The sequence below is a fragment of the Eubalaena glacialis genome, chromosome 9 (assembly GCF_028564815.1).
Source record: "Eubalaena glacialis isolate mEubGla1 chromosome 9, mEubGla1.1.hap2.+ XY, whole genome shotgun sequence".
Lineage (NCBI taxonomy): Eukaryota > Metazoa > Chordata > Mammalia > Artiodactyla > Balaenidae > Eubalaena > Eubalaena glacialis.
Genome location: NC_083724.1, coordinates 67,106,623 through 67,126,194, shown reverse-complemented (window position 1 = coordinate 67,126,194; position 19,572 = coordinate 67,106,623). Strand labels below are relative to the sequence as shown.

Sequence of the window (19,572 nt, the reverse complement as noted above, 5' to 3'; positions counted from 1 at the left end):
CTTACCAGTTGTTGCCTTCTGAGAGGGTAGAAGTTTGTAACTCTTTCAGAAGCTTGAGTTAATCTGTTATGAGTGAGCAGATAGCCAGAGCGTTGTATAGGAAATACTTAAAGGAGTTACTGCCGCAACTGTGTAGACTTGTAAGCAATGTCTGTTAAGGGGCCCAATAGTAAGGTCCCTCTCTCCTTGGAGCTGTTCCTTGATACACAGGGAAATCCCTCCTTTGGCCTCTTAGGTCTCCCAGCCTGGTTGTGTGGTCAGGTGATCCTACAAAAGCAAGTGCAAACCCATTTAATTGGAAGGACAGCCTTGCTGGGCCTTAAGTTCAATTGGCCACAGAATGCAAAGGCAGCTGTAAACCTGGCTTTCCAAAAAGGAAGCCACCATTTTGGATCTGAGCACTTGAGATGTGGTTAGTCCCAACTGAGATAAGTTGTAAGTGTGAAGTGGACACTGAAATTTAGAAATGTAATCTTAAAAAAAAAAAAAATGTAAAATAGCTCATTGAGAATCGTTCTTATATTGTCTACATATTGGTAAAATTTTTTATGTATTGGGTTAGATAAAATATATTTTTAAAAATTAGTTTCATTGTTCATTTTTTGCTTTTTAAATGAGATTAGAGAAATTAAAAATTATGTATGTGCCTTGAATTATATTTCTATTAGGCATGGCTGTTCTAGGTCCTCGGTGTGAGATAAATGTATTTGGAGGACCGAAGCTTAGGTTAAACTGGTTTGCTGGTAGAGTAGTTCAAACTGGTGTGAGAATCCTAGAATCCCAAATCCCGGCTCCTGTCCTTCCTTCACTCAGTCCTCCGTGCTTTCACACCTGCTGCGCTATTGGTCATGTCTGCTCTTTCCTCTGCCCTGGTCATCAGGGAAGCTGGACCTGTTCGCCCCCAGGAGCAATTAAGTATTGCCTTCTGTATACTCTCAGCATACTTCACTGAGACCAGAAGGGTAGTTTCTGTAATACTGATCCCTCCACTAGCTTGGGACCTCAGGAGAAGCACTTCTTCATCTCTGGGTGCTGATACCCATTGTAGCATCTCCCACCTGAGGGAGCACATGGAAATAAGGCTTATGGGAACCTCCTACGTGTATCTAAAAGTCTCTGATTCCTAATTGCCAGTTTCTTTTCTTTTCCAGCAGCCTCTTCCCATTTTAAGTAGTAAGCATAGCCTGCAACCCCCCTGCCTTTAGTCCTGTTTCTGCATTTCTCTTTTTCAGCCCTCACTCTTTTTTCATCTCTGCTGTTTCCCCCTGTGTCTTCGGACAACAAAACAAGTGAAAGGTAGGTGGAAGGTTTTAATAGCCTAACCAACCTAGAAGTAAATTTTAGAGAAGTTAAATTTGTTTGATCATTAACAGACAGATGTTGTCATTTTTGTTTTATTGAGAAGATGTGGTCTTGAGTGAAATATTTTTCACTTCTGTTTAGTAGTTCTTCACAGTACTCCTTTGCCTGCAAAAATCTGAGGGTAAGAAATTCCCCCCTCCCCCCTTTTGGCTATTCACGTTTTCCACTATCAGTAAAAATTTAAAAACAAATCAACCTCTCACATAAAAGAAAACACCTGTTTGGCATGGAGAAATTGGCCAGGGAGGTCTTTTTCCTGACAGGCCAAAAGCGACCATCACAGGGCCCCTTATAAAAAAAAAACGTCATTTTTTTTCTTTATTTCATGTGAGCATTGGCAGAAACTCTGACAAGCAGTTCTTCATATTTTATTATGTTCTTGTCTGCAGAATCTCTGTCAGGCAAAAACCTTGTCAGCGGAAAACCTGTCGTAGGATCAGAGGAGACAAAAACAGGTGTCACATAGGCAGTCAAAACTGAAGGAAAAAAGAGATTAGGCTAAAGAGAGAGAGGCAGACAATTACATTAATGCCATTGCTTTTATCTTATAGATGTGTGTTATTATCTCGGGGTGCTGAGTGCGCAATTGCCTCAAAGAAAAGTAGACAGGAGACAAGGGGAAACTTGATAGTTATTAGCTGAAGAGGCAGTGTGTCAAAGCTGGATGGGGTTCAAAGTTTTGCAAAGGAAAAAAACTGCAGGCAGCCAGCAACGGCTGTGTGGTTCTGCTTTCGGCTACATAACCCTAGTAGCAGTCTAACATTTCGACTTGGAAACAGATCATAGAGAGAAAAATTAATGAAAGATCTCATTTGGAGGTTTTGGGGGTAACATTTATCCTACAGACCATGCAACTGAATCATAATAGTTTCTCTCATAAAATCTTGCCTCAATGTGAGACACGAAGACAGGCATTTGTCAGTTCAGCTGTGTTGTTTGGATATGTTTAAAACACCTATTATCAACACACTTTTAATTAAAAAAAAGCTATTAAGAAACCCTTTTACTAAGTGTGAACATCTGTACGTGCAAGCTGTAAATTAGGAGATCACATATGTGTGCCTCAGTCAGAGACTAAATGAACTTGGCAAGTGTTTTCTATTACTGGTTTTTAAGTACAGTAAAATATCTACAGGAACAATGGCTACATTTTAAAATTTGGATTTTTTTTTTTATATTGTGCCTGTTGGTCCTGATTAATAGAACTTGTCTTCTAATCAGAAATTAGGGTAATTATCATTATCAAATAGGGTAACCAGGATTCACAGAGCTAACCAGTATCTGCCCCCTCTTTGTTCACATCATTTCAGGAGACTTCTTTTCTCAAAGTTTGAGCTTTATCAAATATTTGTGATGGTATATAATAGTTTCATTTTGGAAGTGGCTTAAACTCTGAAAGCTGTTTAGCCTTGTTGATAGCTTATAGGTGTCAAAAAACCAACTAGTAGAGAATGGGATGGTAACTTTAAGGCTTTCCTCTCTGCTCAATTGTACATCGATCATATTAATGGAAAAATCGGCAAGCATCGCTTTAGTCCCTAACATTTTCTGATCATGCATTTAAAAATTGGTTAGTTTAGACTTTTCCTGAGACTGCCTTCTTAGCCCTTTTTTTATGAGCAAATCTGTATATAGAGGTCTTTTATCCCACCAGTCATAGATGCAAAGCAGTTTGATACTTGTTATATGCATTAAGCAAATCCAGCAATCCAGAAGAAAACACGCATCAGTGTCAAAAGTATGTGTGATAGCCCAGAGTTTTAAGGGATTACAGTGGGAGAAAAAAGATTGATTATAGATTTAGAATGAGATTTCAGGCTGACTTACTGGGAGAGGGAAGGAAAAATACTTGTGACACAAAGGTGACGTTCATTAAAAAAAAAAAAAAAAGACCGAATATAATCATTTCTTTCTTTTAGGTATTTCCTACCAGGTGCTGGCTTTTTGTATCACTGCTCTCTCTCAGTTTTGAAATACTTCTTCACTACATGTGAAAGAGTTTAAAGCACATGTTCTATCAAAAATAAATACGCCTTGCATTTATAATGTTTCCATAGTGAAATTCTGATACAGATATATGCTACTTCAAGAAAAATCTTTAAAGTTAATAAATTGGGAGTAGGGTGATTATTCTCTTACAGAAGAATTCATTTTCTGTTTGTTGAATAGAAGGATTCACACGTTCTGTTCAAGTAGCAAATTTCAATAGTTACTTTTAAAGGGGGTATATTTTGTAGTCAGTGTACATTTAATTCATTGATCTGTGAATTATATAAAGCAAGGTTTGTGTAGTCAACTTTCAGCTCACCTTGGTGACTAGAGATTGGATAGAACAGCAGCAGGAATAATAATAATCCCCAAACCTGGTTTCAGCAAGTAGATTCAGTTAGTCAATCTCTTCCTAGACTTACTGTCAAGTTTGCAGATTGCATTTGCTCTTTCCCCTTACCACCTTCTGATGGAGATGCATATGAGGAGAGACATGCCCCCCAAAGTGGGCCATGGAAGGAAAAGGAAGGAGGAAGAGAAGTAAAACCAAGGATCTGTTTAATCTCCTGGCCAGGAGAGTGAGCTTCTGAATAACCCAGTGTTGACAGTCTACTTTTACGTGTGCCTCCGTCAGACTTTAATGATTTCCAAAGTCTGTTGTGAGGACTTTATTATGCATAAGGCCACAGGGGGGAAATGCCAGTCAGTTTGAAATATTACCTAGATAGTCTCAAGTGGAGCTCAAATTCTACCCTGGACTAATTGTCGGTGTGTGTGCGCATATCCATACACACTCAAAGCTGCATGTCAGCCAGGGAACAATTAAAATCCGTAAGACAGTGAGAGCTCATTGGAGCTCCTTCTGTCCCCCTTTCCTCCCTACAGTGTAGGATCACATTCCTAATGGACCCTAAGAGTATTCATATACCTATCCCTCATGTATTAAGGCACAAGAAAAAAATCAGGGACCATTCACATAAGGCATATAAGATATAGTAACATAATCAGGGTTTATGGAGGCTTGGCAGACGTGGTTTTGTTGTTGTTGTTGTCGTTGCTGTTTTTTTTTTTTGACTTAAAAACACTGCCACACTATTTGTTCAAGAAGAAAAATAAGCCCTTCACACATAAGGGCTGACAGATTTTATCACCAGGCTTGGGGATCAACTCTTTCAGCTACGTATCATTCCTTTTCTTCTTTCCTTAAACAAAAATTCTAAAAGCAAGCCGTCTCTCTCTTTGGTATTAAATATCCTCATTAATTCAGCCTTGACAGTTCCAGTTAGAAAGTTATGACTTAAATGGAACATGAGTTATTTTGTACTTAATTTGCTCCCAATTACACAGTTCTCTCCCCCCAAAAGTAGTGACTAAAACGTGCAGATCTAAATATTACTTCAAGTCATAAGGACTTTTTCTCTTAGTAACAATCATGGTCCACCTTCCTGATCGATCCCCTGATTCACTAAAAAGTTTTTAATATGTCATCATTGCCATTTATTAATGTTCTCCCCCAGTGCTACGGCTTTTATTGGGAACTGGCTTACAACCTACGGGTGGGTTAAGGCTTTGCCCTGCGCCCTGATGCTCTTGCCTAGTAAGAGAGCTGAGTCTTATAATGGGAAAGGATTGATGTTATAATGATTCCAAAGGGCCCCTTTATGATGAAATTCTAAATATGCAAAATCCCATTAAACCTGTGGAAGTTCATGGGCTAGCTACCTTGAAATGACATATCATTATATTGGGTATAGTGTGCATATTATAAAGTGTGGTATAATTGGAAATTATTGGTCATATTTAGCAAGAATGAAGAGCCACCCACCCTTATAAATTCAGAGGTTATGGTCTGGGTACTTGAAGTAGGAAAGGGAACAATATTCTGATTATAAGTAATCAAAACTTAAAAATCAGCCCCCAGAAATTGTCCTAATAAAATTCTGTCACTAACAACTGTTTTTATTCGACTCTTAAAGTAATCGTGGAAAGAATTCCATAGAACAACATTTAAAGACACATTGAAATGTTAACCTCTTAGAAATTAAAATAGTATTCTAGGACTCACAGCTCCTAAAAGCTGACCACTTGATGCTATTATAATTTGGAATCCTAAGGGGAGTTGGGGCAAGAGACTGGAGTTCTCGAAACAATTAGCTTTGCAATTTAAGGCTCACTTGGCTTTCTCCCAAAATGAAAGAATAAGTCTTCTTTAATTTTTTTTTTTTCTAAAATTGCTTCAAATTAGCATTTAAAAATTGAAAAATATCCAGGACAGGACTGGAAATTAGTGAAATAAAAGGCTTCCTTTTAGACCGTTTTCATACAAATTTTTAATTGTTTTACTCTGCAAAGTAGGTGGCTTTGAAAAATCATTTCATTTGGCTCACTTTTTATTTTATTGAATGGCTATAAGCTTCACACCACCATGCCTGAACAGCTATTCAATGGAATCCACTGGACATCAGGGCCTGAAGTATTTGAGCATATTCCTGTGAAAACCACCTAAGTCACTTGAATTTGGCTTTTAAAGAAAGTTATGTTTAAAAAAAGTTGTGGAAAACTAAGAACTATAAACTATCACTGAGAGCCAATTTTCTAGGATCGGTGAAAAGCACTTTTATACTCCTACATTAAGAAAAAATTGTATCTGAATATGGTCTTATTTCTGTGACCTTCACAGAAAATATTGGAAGTGAAGTCTTTAGAATTACAGGTTTACATTTATTTTAATTTATTTGAAGGTTTGGGGAGTAATTCCTGTTATTAAAAATCGAAATAAAAAAATAGTTATTCACATTTCATTTAACAGATGCAAGTTCTTTTATAACCACCCCTCACACACTGCCAGTACTATTTTATATATTTGAAAACTGAATTTTATAAAGGACATTACTTTGTTCTTTAAGTTAGCAACGTAGTTAAAAGTATATATTACTTCACATTTATTCCATATTTTGCATTACATTTTATACTTATTTTACATTTACGTTACACACTTACATTAATGAACCACAGAAATTCCGGCTGTTGTCTTTATGGTGATTCTGTTCTTGACAGAAATGAGTTTTCTTCACACTGACTTGTGTGTATTTTTTGGGTCTTGTGGCTTAGCCACCACTTTCCTTTGAAAAACTATAGATCCTATCAAAGTGTTTATTGAAATTACATCCAGGCCTCAATTTCTCCTTTGTTTTATAGCCTGAAAATTACCAGTTTAAACTTCTGTTTCTGGCATTGTAAAGAAATCCAGGTAAATTGTGTTCCCTCAGTAACCTAATTCACAGTTTAATAAGCTCTTATGGTATGAATTTTTTTCTTTTTCGAACTAGTATCCATATTGTACAGTTAAACCCTTTTCTTTTTCCCAATAAAGTTCTGCATACTAAAAAAGAGGTTAATTTATCTGTTTGCTTTTTTTCTTTTCCTCCAGACTTTTTACAAAAGAAAAATAATCTTTTCTTTGTAGATGCTCTTCTTATTGTGTTGACTGTTCTCTGACCCCTTTCCAAAGTCTATACACTTGTCCCTTGGTATCCCAGGGATTTGGTTCCAGGACCCGCACGGATATCAAAATCCATGGGTGCTCAAGTCTCTTGTATAAAAACGCTGTAGTATTTGCATATAACCTATGCATATCCTCCCAAATCCACCATATACGTTCATCATCTCTAGATTACTTAAAATACCTAATACAATGTAAATGCTGTGTAAGTAGTTGTAAATGTAATGTAAATGCTACGTAAGTAGTTGTAGAACATGGCAAATTCAAGTTTTGCTTTTTTGGAACTTCATGGAATTTTTTGTTTGTGAATATTTTCCATCCACGGTCGGTTGAGCCCATGGGTCAGTACCCATGGATATGGAGGAGGACTGGCTCTACTATACCTTTTCCTATAGCTAGCAGACCATAGATCTAGCACATGGATCACAAACTTAGTGATCTGTACTATGATTCTCATAATGTCTATTCATTATGATGTGGTCTCTGCACCCTGGTATTAAGCTTGTTTTCTTTAATGCCACTAGATCTCATACTGCTTTTACCTAGAAATCCATTGGATGCCCCCAAATAATGCTTGAAGTGGTAGGAAAGGGAATAAATTATGCAACTTTAGTTAATTTCTGCTCAGCTAGCAGCCCCATCTCACTTCCTAAACTGCTGTAATTACCTACCCCCACTGTTCTCTAGAGTGTAAAGAGCAAAGCAGAGGGCTGAGAATGAGACGTGAGTGAAATTAAGAATTGGGTGGCACAGTGGAATCGAATCCTATCTTTGCACACTAGCTGTGTTCATCCACTCAACAATATGAGGGCTGAACAACCTTGATGGATTATGTTTCAGATATGGTTGCTGAAGCTCTTATGATAAAATAGGCACAGAAGCGAGCCAGTAAATGGGCAACGTATAGTTGGTGTGTGCATGATTGGCTCACTTTAAGTGCTATCATTGTTGAGACAGTTTGCTCTTAGGTGAGGGGACCTCTCCAAGTTTTCTAGAAAAGGAAAACAGAACTTTTATGGAAGCTGGAAGAAAAGGGTAGTTAAAAAGGTAAAGCAAGAAAGAGGAAAGGCCCTTAATGAACAGCACTGAAAAATTGAAAATTTGAAAAATGTAGCTCAGCAGGTGGAACCCTGCTTGTCTCTCCAGCCTCATCGTATGCTACTCTCCCTTGTTCACGTCCTAACAGAAATGGCTTTGCCTGGAACACCCCATCCCTAGCCCTGTTTAAATTATGTTCTCATGTCACATACCCAGTTTGTAATACTGTGTGTTAATGTGTATTTTTTTAAAGTCTGCTTTCCTCACTAGTTTTGTTAGAAAGGCAGTGGGCAGCTCACTTTTGTTGGAACAGAGAGCCACGTTAGAGGGTTATTAGTCTGGAAAGTAGTAAATCAGTCTTTCCAAGGTCTTCTGACCCAGGTTAAGAATTTGGGGGCTGGGAGGGTAGGGCTGGAGCATTACTGGAAACTTTTGAGCAGAAAAGAGACATATTCTAAGCAGTCTTTTGAGAATACTGACTTGAGAACTGACTCTGTTCTTTCTGTATTACACCAGAGAGAGCAGAGGCAGACCACACCACACCAGACCAGCCAGGAGTCGCTTGCAGTAGTGGACTTAGGAGAGTCTAAAAGCCTCTACTGAAGTGGTAGAAGTTAGGCCAGAGAGGAGGGTTAGATCCAGGGGAACTGCAGTGGAGACATTTATGGGGACTAGGTAGTCAGAGATAATTTTGAGTGTTCATGCTATATAAAGTTCAGTGAGAAAAACAACAACAAGATAGAAATTTGTAACTAGTGTGTGACCCTTAACTACATAAAATTATGGACTGAAGAAAAGTAGATGCAGCTACATCAACATGTAGACAATAGTGCCTTTGGTTGGTGGGATTATGTATGACTGTCTTCCGTTTGTTTTTCTTTTTCTCAAATTTATATTTTTTCAATGAGCATCTATGACATATTCAGTCAAAAAAATCACAACAAAAAAGATTTGATTTCAAGCATTTTGGCCTAGTTTCTTGGGCTTACCTTTCACAGCAGTAGGGGTCACAAGTACATGTTTGGAGTTGAGGGCACAGAGTTTGGGTAGAACTCAACTTACGGGTTAGGGATGGCCGGTGTAGTATAGGAGTAGTTGGATTCCTAGAGGCAGATGATCACAGGTGGGCAGCTGGAGAGGCGGCTCCTCTGGAATCCTGATGGGTCCCCTGCATCTCAGTTGATTTCCCGTCCAAATCCTCCAAACTTGAAAATCTCAGTCATCCTGTAACCCTGACTCATCTTCACTCCAAGCATCTATTTTCTTCCCCGTACTTGTTAGCTTGGTCTTGATTCTTTGTTCTCCTTTTCTTTCTCCTTGTACTAAGGTAGTGGTCTTCATGCTATTGTCTTGTCTGCCCCCAAAAGAATTTTGAAAACAAAGTTCCATCCTAACATTTTCATATGCTAAGTAACTTGCCAAGGTCATGCAGCAAGTTGGTGGCAGAGCTAGCATTTGAACCCTTGGAGTCTGGCCCTAGAAATTCTGTCCTCAATCTGGAGGATAGCAAGCGCTCTTGAAACACTGGGAACTTTAAATCATTGTTCTAAGTCATTATTTTTTCTCCTTAACTCTTGTTTCCAGTTCACTGTCCCCAAATAACATTACCACAAATGAAATCATACGTTCACTGGAAAGTCTTTTATCATTCATGTCTGCAAGGAAAATTAAGAAAATAAGATAATATATCCATAAATGGAAATTTTATTGTTTAATTTTGATCAAGAGGAATAAGATCAAAGCAATATAAATATTACAGATTTTCATAATTTTTCTTCCTAGATTAGTTCATGTATCAATAAATGATTAGTACTTATTGTAAGAAAGAGGAAAGGTACACTATCGGTTCCTTCCCCATTTTTGCAGATCTAAGTGCTCAGACACCTGTTCACATGAATAGGTGGGACTAGGAACTTTATCACATTGTCATTCGGTTCTTAGAAATCATTTCAGATTATGTGCCAACAATTACACAGTGATCAGTTAGTTTCTCTTTGCTTCATCCACCTTATTACCCAGATGTTGTTAGAGTCATTTACTTTCTCAATTTCTGGAGGAAGACATTAACAAGACATAGCAAATGCCAATTTATAAACTTAGCTGTTAGTCTTTCACTTAGAGGCATATCATTTATTCTTGTATACACCAAAAAGACTGAGAAAATAAAAATACTGTGTTAGTTTTTCAAATGATTTCTGCAATATATATATTTTTTAAAGGTGATAACTTTTATTACTGCATATTTAGCTCTCTTAATTGATGAAAATTTCCACCAGTGCTCATGGTCAAATCAGGCTGTCAAATCAGGCTGAATTATCATTGGGAAAAAAAATGAAGTCACATTTCAATTCAAATGTATTAATATGCATTTTGAGAAAAGTTGTAAATAATCAATAAATTATGAACTGCAATTCATAGGATAGTTTGCTAAAACAGTCTAGAATAAAATGTGGAGCTAATAAAATTAATCTATTAAGTGTACAATAGAAATGCTATTTCTCATTACTTAATTAGTAATGATGCACTATAATGTATAACTTAAGATTTTTATGAAATGAGTATGTTAAAAGTCAGGGTATTACTTTGATAATGATCGTGTGTATCACAATCTGGTGTTGGACTTCAGGAACAAAGTAGATAAGAGCCATATTTTATAAAAACATGGTCAAACTTTTAATGTGTTTAATGAAAGAAGTTATATACTGCTAAAAATTCAGTGCTTTGGCATTTAGGTCATAATTTAATTTTATTTCTATTAACAGGGTGTAGACATATTCAAAACTTTATAAGATGAAAACGATGATTAATCATAACAAATAAATATTTTGATAGTATTTGATTAAATGGGTAGTAACTACCTTATTAAATGATAAACATCGTTTCTGAATTTCTGTAAAATTCCTATCCACAGGTTTTATTCAGTGCATCTTCCAAATTTCATAGGTCTGGGAAAATATTCAAACTGAATTTAAAAGAGTAGGCATCACATGTGCTCGGGAGCTTTTTTCCCCAGGTGATGACACCTCCTGGGGATGAGTATCAGGAATAATTGAAAAGAATGGAGGGAAAAGCCATTTTCAGCATTGGACACTTTTGCTTTGCGCTCACAGGATACTTCCTAAAAAGTGATACGTTATTAAATAGGAATGCAAGAGGTGAGTGCATGACTGCTGCCCATTTTACGTAATGTCTGAATTCTGAATACTCCAGCGTAGACCCAAATATCGGGTTCTAGCTACCCTTTACTCGTATATGCATAATCAGGGAAAGAGGGCCCTTTTCCAGGTTCTTGGTGTTTTTATTAATCCTTAAACAAGGTTTCACAAAGCGATTCAAACTGGCCACTATTTTGACACCCAGGAGAGCTTTACACCCTGGGCCAATGCACTGTATAAGTCAAGTCAGAGTATGCCTTTATTTGGTAAAGGAAAGAAGGGTATAGTTTTCACAGGAGAATTGGGGATGGATAATCTGCATGAACAGGCGGGCCTGTTCTCAGGGGGATCAGTTTTAGGAAAGAGTAAATATGGGATTACAGGATCTGGAAATTGAGTCCCCATGTCTGCGTATCTCTGAAAGGCCGGTGCATACCCCAGGTTTAGGCAGATCATCATTTGAAGTCCACTGAGTCCGGGTGTCTCCCAGTGGAGTATTGCAAACATTTCCTACCCTGTTCACTTAACTCTAAGTCATCCTGCCCTCTAACTCATCTCTGTGGTTTTCAGTGGCATGTATTGTAGGCGTGTATGTCAGCATCACCTGTGGTAATTTTTCACCCGAACCATGACCATCTCCCTCTCGACCCTTCTTCCTTAGGGGTTGTGGCTCTGTGGCCATGTGTCCCCAGCTGACACCTATTGCTTTAAATAAACTTCTGGACTCTCGTCATAGTTTTACATCTAAAATTATAAGTCATTTTCACCTTATAAAATGTTTAATATTTTCTATATCCTATTAGCCAGAAATAAAATTATATTATAACCTTTCCACAGGTTTTGGCCTGCAGTGTTAAGGTTTCTTACAGACTGCCCATCTGACTTTTCTGTATTTATCGTCAACTCTTTTGCTGCAAGCCTGACACATTCTTTGGATATTCATTTCTCTTACACACACCTCATTAGTGCAGTGGTTCTCAAAGTATGGTCCCTGGCCAGCAGCATCAGTGTCTTGTGGAGACTTGTTAGAAATGCCAATTCTTGGCCCCCACCCCTGACCCAGTGAATCAGAAACTCCAGGGGAAGGTGGCCCAGCCATCTGACCTGTGTTTTAACAAGCCCTTCATCTGATTTTGAGACACATAATGTTTGAGAACCCCTGCCTTAGTTCCGTCTACCTGGACTCTCCTCCTCCTTTCTCGCTTGCTGATGTCTTACAAGAGTATGCCTTCCCGGTAGAGTGACCCTCTCTTCTTTGTCCTACAGTACTTTATCACATCTCTTTTACAGCAAAGACGACTTCTGCATCTGCATGCAGCACCTGCCTTGGTGATAAGTTGTTAAGTGCCAGTGAATAAATGCATGTATGCATGAATGAAGGAGAAGAGCATTTTAGGAGGAATGGTGTTCAATAAGGTCAGCTGCTATGGCGAGATCATGGAGAAGAATGAAGGGAAAAGCGATTGGATTTTGTAGTAAGGCAGGTGTTGGTGACCTTTGAAATGCTTGCTTCAGCAGAGTAATGGGCAGGAAGCCCAGATTGTTGGGAGTTAGAGACTTCCAACATGATGAAGACTTGCACGTTTCCAGAGTTGTTTATTGACTGTTTATCTGAACGTGTGGTAGAAACAGAATTTCTTGGGAGAAATAACTAAGTGACCTTAGGCCAGTTACTGACCCTCATGGAACCTGTGATCTCCGAATAGGCAGTAATAGTAATACCTTGTGTTTTAATTTTTTTAAAGGATTAAACGAGATTATTGTAACCCTTTAGAATGATGCCTAATATTTAGTTAGTACTTAAATGGTCATTTCCTTTATTCCCCTTCCCCATACAACAATTATTTTTATTTATTAATGTTGTTGATGGCATCCATCACCCTTTGCAAATTTGTATGAGATATGAAATTGTTCAGGATACCCTCATTCCGGTCACTAGAGAAAGTGTGAATTGCATTTGGCCTGGAACTAACATACGTTGTTGAACCACTGACAGCTCCTTTGACATACATGTTATCTAGCTGGAAGGATACCCCAAAAAGGTAGTTGTCTTAGTTAAGGCTCTTTTAGATACAAATTACAGAATCCTACTTCAAGCAGACATAGAAAGAGAGAAAGGGAGAGAGAGCTTTTGTTGGCTCGTGTAACTGAAAATTCTGGGAGGGTCCCACCCGGGGGAGTCCCACCCTCAGGCACTGCCATATCTGTATCTTCTGGATCGAACAACATTGTCAGTCCTTAGTCTTTCTCAGACCATCCTGTGGCTCAACTGTCCTCCATGTGATTCTCATTCCCAAGCATATTTGCCAGCTACAAATTTCAAGAAGAGGGAAGAACTCCCTAGTATTTCTAACTGAAAGCCTGGATTCAATATCACTCTTCAGACTTAGGTCACTTGCCCATTCTTTTTTTTTCGTAATAAATTTACTTATTTATTTATTTTTGGCTGCCTTGGGTCTTCGTTGCTGCGTGCGGGCTTTCTCCAGTTGCGGTGAGCAGGGGCTACTCTTCGTTGCGGTGCGCGGGCTTCTCACTGCAATGGCCTCTCCTGTTGTGGAGCACAGGCTCTAGGCACGCGGGCTTCAGTAATTGTGGCACTCGGGCTCAGGAGTTGTGGCTCGTGGGCTCTAGAGCGCAGGCTCAGTAGTTGTGGCACACGGGCCTAGCTGCTCCGTGGCATGTGGGATCTTCCCGGACCAGGGCTCGAACCCATGTCCCCTGCATTGGTAGGCGGATTCTTAACCACTGCACCACCAGGGAAGCCCCACTTGCCCATTCTTAAACTGGTTGTTTTGGCCAAGGAACTGGGAGGTACTGGTTTTCCAGGCCTGGCTTCAGGAATATTCTGTTCTATGAAATAAATGGTACTGAGTAGGAGAAGAGGGGTTCCCTGAAGGGAAATCCAGTTTCTGTTCCCAGAATGAAGGGGAGGCACAGCAGGTGAAACAATTGATATCATATTATTGTATAGACAAGTGCTTTTCAAACTGTGCTTCTGGGAACTCTAGGGGTCCCACTGAGATGCTTAAACAGGAGGAAGGGAAGAAGAGAGTAACGCATGGTGGGAAGTTGTCAAATTCATGCTCACTCGAGCTTTATTAAGAGTAGCTTCACTTTCATATATTTTTATACCCAATTTCTGGCTAAGATTTCATTTGAAAATGGAATTTTGGCAATACCATTGATATAGGACAATGTTAGCAGATGGTTAGGTCCATAGCTCATAAAGGTAGATGACCATCATTTTCCCACTCCATCCTGCTGAACAAGTTCTTGCCCTACATTTCCTTTGTTCCCATTGGCCCAACTCATATTCCTAACCTGCCTGAGATCCAGACTTGAATCTCCCACAGTCAGACATAGGAAGAGCATGACATTAGGCAGAAGTCCAGTTCTCAGTTTACTGTTATTATGACAGTTTAAAAATTGTTACTTAACCCTTTGCCGACCAAGGAGACATCCCCTCCCAAAGCTGTTGTCAACTTGGTGACGCAGTACAATCCAGCAGTTATAAAGCAGAAAATTTTGATTCATTCAAGAAATTTGACCGAGCATAATCTTTGATGATATGTTTATGCTGAAATTTGCAGTTGACATCTGCAAGCTGAGCAGTTTAATTTTTAAAGACTTCCTCTATGGCTCATCTCCTAGGTAACTGCTGCTTAAATCACACCCGCGGGGCTTTTTCCTTATCAACTATTGACTTTCTTTAACTATTTGGTCCGCCCTTTCATGTTCCATATCAGAGCCCAAAATGTAGCCAGATACCTATTTGTGTAAATAAAGTTTTATTGGAACATAGACATGCCCATCAGTTTAAGTCTGCTCTGTTTCCCTCTATAGTAGCAGAGGTGAGTAGCTGTGAAACACAGGGCATGGCCCATAAACCTAAAATATTTACAGTCTGGACCTTTACAGAAAAAGTTGTTGACCTCCACTGTGTATTTATGTGGCCTATTTATTTATGTGTATTCCTACTTCTTGACATGTGGCATGCTAAAGAATCAGTAATGTCCTTTTAATACTCTCACTCTCTGACGGTCTCACAAGCATATATAGGGGAATACTTTTGCTTTTACCTGTTCCACCTGTGCTCTTTCAATTCTCTGAACAACTTCTCTTTGTTTCTGTGCCCTCAACAGTTTAGTCCTCTTCATCTTCTAAAACTTCCAGCCCTTTTTAAGGAGTGAGAGGGAGAGGGGTGTCAGCTTTCCGCCTGGCCCTAGAACACACTGGTGCACACACCTGCATATACTTAATGCATAGATACAAGGTGCCGAACACATGGACAAAAATCAGGTTTGGCGTCATTTTATTTCCCCTCTACTCATCCCTCCCAGTTTCATATTTGTTGTGGTCGCAGCAGTATATTTTGTGAAGAAGTGCTTGATATGGGCCAGGAAGGTTGATAAAGGGAAACGGAAGAGGAGATTTCCCTCGACCTGGGTGCTGGATTTCTGTAAGCAGAGCAGCGACTCATCAGAAGCCTGAGTAGTTAAGCTGTACTTGAAGAAAAACAGGGATAATAATACCTCTTTCCTGCATTTTTGCTGTCTAAATGCCCTGTGGAATGAGAGAAGACTTCAATCCCTGGGCTTGTGAATCCCTTATCTTTCCCAAACGTTAAATTAATTTTTAAAGCTATTTATTCAAAGTTGACTTAACCACTAGAATAGGAAAGATCAGACAAATCAGCTGCAAGAAATGAAGTATGAGGAAACCCGAAATCTTTGACAAAGTATTCCTGGGAGTAAATGTGTTGAATGAAGCCAGCGGGTAAATGATAAGGGCCTTTACACTGTGGATGTAAGAAGGCAATTTATCAAGAGTACATGAACTCTCCAGTGACCACAAGTCAGGAGGAAACGAGAGTGGAGGAGGAGCCCTAAAAAAATACACTTGAAATACTAAAAAGTGAGTGTGTGCGCGTGCGCACTTTTAAATACCCACATTAATATGCAGAAATACCGGTACATTAAAAGAGGAACTGCTCAGAGTGTACACGAACGGTAGCCTGTGCCGTTGGGGGAGAAGGTATTAAGAATGGTTTCGAGCTTGCAGAAACCTTGGGTGCTCGCAGGTAGAGTTAGGATTTGAGCCTGGCGGTTGTTGTCTGATACCCATTTGCCTGACTCATGAGATGACCATCTTTCAGGCTCACGTGTTTATCTCTTTTAATCTTCAGAAGGTCATGTGTATAATTCTGATAGTTGATCTAATGCTTTTGTGTTCTCTTCGGGAGTTCAAAGCACCTCTCATTCGTTATCTCATTCATCTTTTCAGCATCTCTTTGAGCCCTGTAGGTGAGACAGCGCTATCTTAATGGGTCACTTTAGAGAAACTGAGGATAAATGTCGTTACATTATCTGCACTAGGGTTCCCGGTAACTCAGATCAGGATGGGGATGAGAATGTATGGCCTTATCTTGGCTTTCAGAGCGAGGGAGAAGAGATGTGATTTCTTAGATTTGAGGAGAAAAAAGCCTAATTGTTGAAATATTAGTTCCACTAAAAATATTTACTCTGAGAACGGTCATCCTCAGTTTTCTGCGCTGAAATGACGCAGCTGAAATACACAGAAATTCTCGTACTTTGATTGTAGTCATTTTTTTTTTTCAGTTTCATCTCATACTGAGCCCTTGTCAGAGCTGTTAATAAAATACCTAATTATGACTTGAATTCCTTTTCTTGTTTGTTTCTCCTGAATAACTTTTAGAGAACACTGAACTAACAGGTAAACAGCAAGAAGGGAATTTTGGAGAATTAAGTCTTGGGATAATTCCCCTTAGCTAATTCAGCTTTGAGGTGAATGACTAGTCCCCCCACCCAGAGGTCAGCTTTCCTTATTCCCTCTGAGTTAGTCCTTTTTCCCCTGTAAGTCTAAAGAACACCTTTCTTTTCCTCTTCAAACCATCCAGGTATCATAAGGGGTGAATCTTATTCAGAAAAACGATGTTGGTTGAGCCCGCTCTTGTGGCCGAGTTGGCAGTTGTGTGCGTGTTCCTTCTTTTGGTGCGGGGAGGGGAATACCGTGGTAACTTGGGTTGAGCCATAGTTCAATTAGCAAATTAATTAGTCAGGTTTTTAGCGCCAGCCACAGTCATTTAGAAAACCTCCTCAGTGGCTCTCTTCCTGAAAGCCAAATGTATTTTGTATTTGCTGTCGTCTGCAATTTATAAACACACGGAATCCAAAAAACAAACAAACAAAACCGGGAGGAGGTGGGAAGAGCACTATTTACATTGCACAGTCCCGCTTAGACATCTGTGATTATGATCCAGCTATAGACATGGAGCCCCCTGTAACTTCCAGTAACTCGTTTCTCCTTTCTTTGTCTCTGCCCTCTCCTTCTTATCTCTTTATTCCCACCTGCCCCTGGACCTCTGGCGGGACCACCGCAGCCTTGGATAAGCTCAGCACGCAGCACCTCTACCACCCCACCCAAGTGGAGATCGTGCAGTCCAACGTGGTGTTTGACATCAGCAGTCTGATGCTCTACGGGACGCAGGCGGTGCCTGTGCGGCTCAAGATCCTGCTGGACCGTCTCTTCAGCGTCCTGAAGCAGGAGGAGGTGCTGCACATCCTGCACGGCCTGGGCTGGACCCTGCGTGACTACGTCCGGGGGTACATCCTGCAGGTAGGGGGAGGACGTCAAGCCGGTGTCGGGGGCCAGCTGGAGAAGGGCTGGGGTAGGAGCCCTCGGCAAACCTGCCCTCCTTCCTGCCCCTCACAGGCCCAGGCCTGCACGCCCCATTCTGGTTAACGTGGTCCTTTTGGCGGGCTGCTCAGGGAATTGGAAGAAAGGAGCTGTGTGCCAGCGGGCCGGCATCCGGCCTCAGTGGTGAATGTTAGAAAGGAAGTAGTGGCCTGTTGCCTAGGGTTGCTCTGTTTGCATTCTTTTGAATTCAGCTCCCTCTCCTACAACGCGGGCCTCCTGGCTTCCCCAACAGGCCTTCTCGAAGCCCTACTAAAAGGGAGGGGGCGGAGGTGGGTGATGGGTGTGCGAAAATCTGAAATTGCACTTCATCTGGGTTTCCTAGGGCTCGTTCTCACGCTTACTTGGTAGGTTTGGTATTTTCTTGGTTGTCTCTTCTCTGTACCCTAACCATTTATTGCTTCTTCATCCAAGTCAAAGGAACAACTCTGTAAACTCCCTGCTTTTGTAATCAGTAAACCCTCACATTCCAAAACATGCAAACGTGGTTGTAGATTTGGCCTTCACAGCACCTGTTCCTCCAGCTTGAGCCCCTTCTGTGTGTCAGGGGCACTTCCGGTCTGGTAAGAGTCTTGAGACTTTTCCGAAGGGCCTGCAGCCTCCACTCCCCATGCCCCCAGCCTCCTCGCCTTTTCCATCATTTTTTGCCGTTGTGTCATGAGTCGTTTTGCATTGTGTACTTTGCCTCTGAAATGTTTTTATGGCCATCTGTCTTCCCACGACCCTTGAAGGGTAAATGTTGAAAGCAGCATGTTGGGAGACCCCAGGATCCAAAAAGACTACACTGGACGATGAAGAAATACTCCCTCCTGCCAAAGGAGATCACAGTTGGCGAAGGTAGAATATGAAGTGATGTTTTTGAAATTTCTTATGGGGGATAATACCAGGAGAATTGACCCATTCAAAAAAAAAAAATTGGTTTTGGCTCTGCCAGCCTTGTTGATTCCCCGGACCACCCTGTGTTGTGTGTGAGGCTGCCAGCTTGGTATGTGATGAGTGGGGGAGGGGGCCTCGAGTCTCGCCCTGGCTTTAACCTGGCGTGAACACACACGCTCCTGTCATTCTCCTGTGTGGTACCACCAGGTGTTAAGCCAGGGCGAGCGGACGAGGGATGCTGAGTGGAAGTAGAGAAAGAGGGAAGGTAGGATCACCCGCCTGCTCGCGTGACTGCTTTAGTTAGCGTAGAATCATTTCGTAGTGAGACGTCAACTTGGAAGGCACAGGGCATTTGGCCCTCAGAAGATGAGATGGTGCTGATAATAGGAATAATTATATATTACGTTTTCAGTTTATATAAGACTTTCACAAGCATTCTCTCATTTGCCTCAGGTTGGGGACATTTCAGTGGGGTGAGTGGAAAGTTAAGTCCTGGGTGGTCAAGGGGTCCTGAGGCGGTGCAGGGTCCAGGAGGAAGGGGCCAGGAAGAACAAAGTATGGAACCAGTTCCACAATCCCCGCTTAGGCCAATCCGGAGACACACACAGTGCCACGTCTTTCTACAGTTGTTTCCACACATGATTATTAATGTGCATTTGGGATGGGTTCTACCCTGCAGGAAGGAGCAAACCTCCTGCAGATTTCTGAATGGCACTGTCAGCTTGGCTAAGCACTCCTTCCTTTATAAAGTGTAGGGTAGTATATGCCCCGACCTCGTCACATCTTTACTGCCTCCAATGTGATGCTTCGTTCTGTCACCAATGCTGTATTTCAGTTCCATGTGTCTATTTTTGCCTGAGATAGCTGGACCATACACATGGTCTCTTACTGTTGAAACACAGAGATACGAGCATGACTGTGATTAATTGCCATCGT

The 19,572-nt window shown here is 40.6% G+C and overlaps 1 protein-coding gene across 2 annotated transcripts in view; it reads left to right on the top strand.

Annotated features, from left to right (window-relative positions):
- Window positions 1–19,572, top strand: part of BNC2 (basonuclin zinc finger protein 2) — a 413,431-nt gene that overhangs the window by 274,154 nt on the left and 119,705 nt on the right. For both annotated transcript variants that reach the window (XM_061199080.1, XM_061199078.1), the window contains one exon: window positions 17,447–17,682. In XM_061199080.1, coding sequence (XP_061055063.1) covers window positions 17,447–17,682 — 236 coding nt within the window. The remainder of the gene's footprint in view (window positions 1–17,446; window positions 17,683–19,572) is intronic.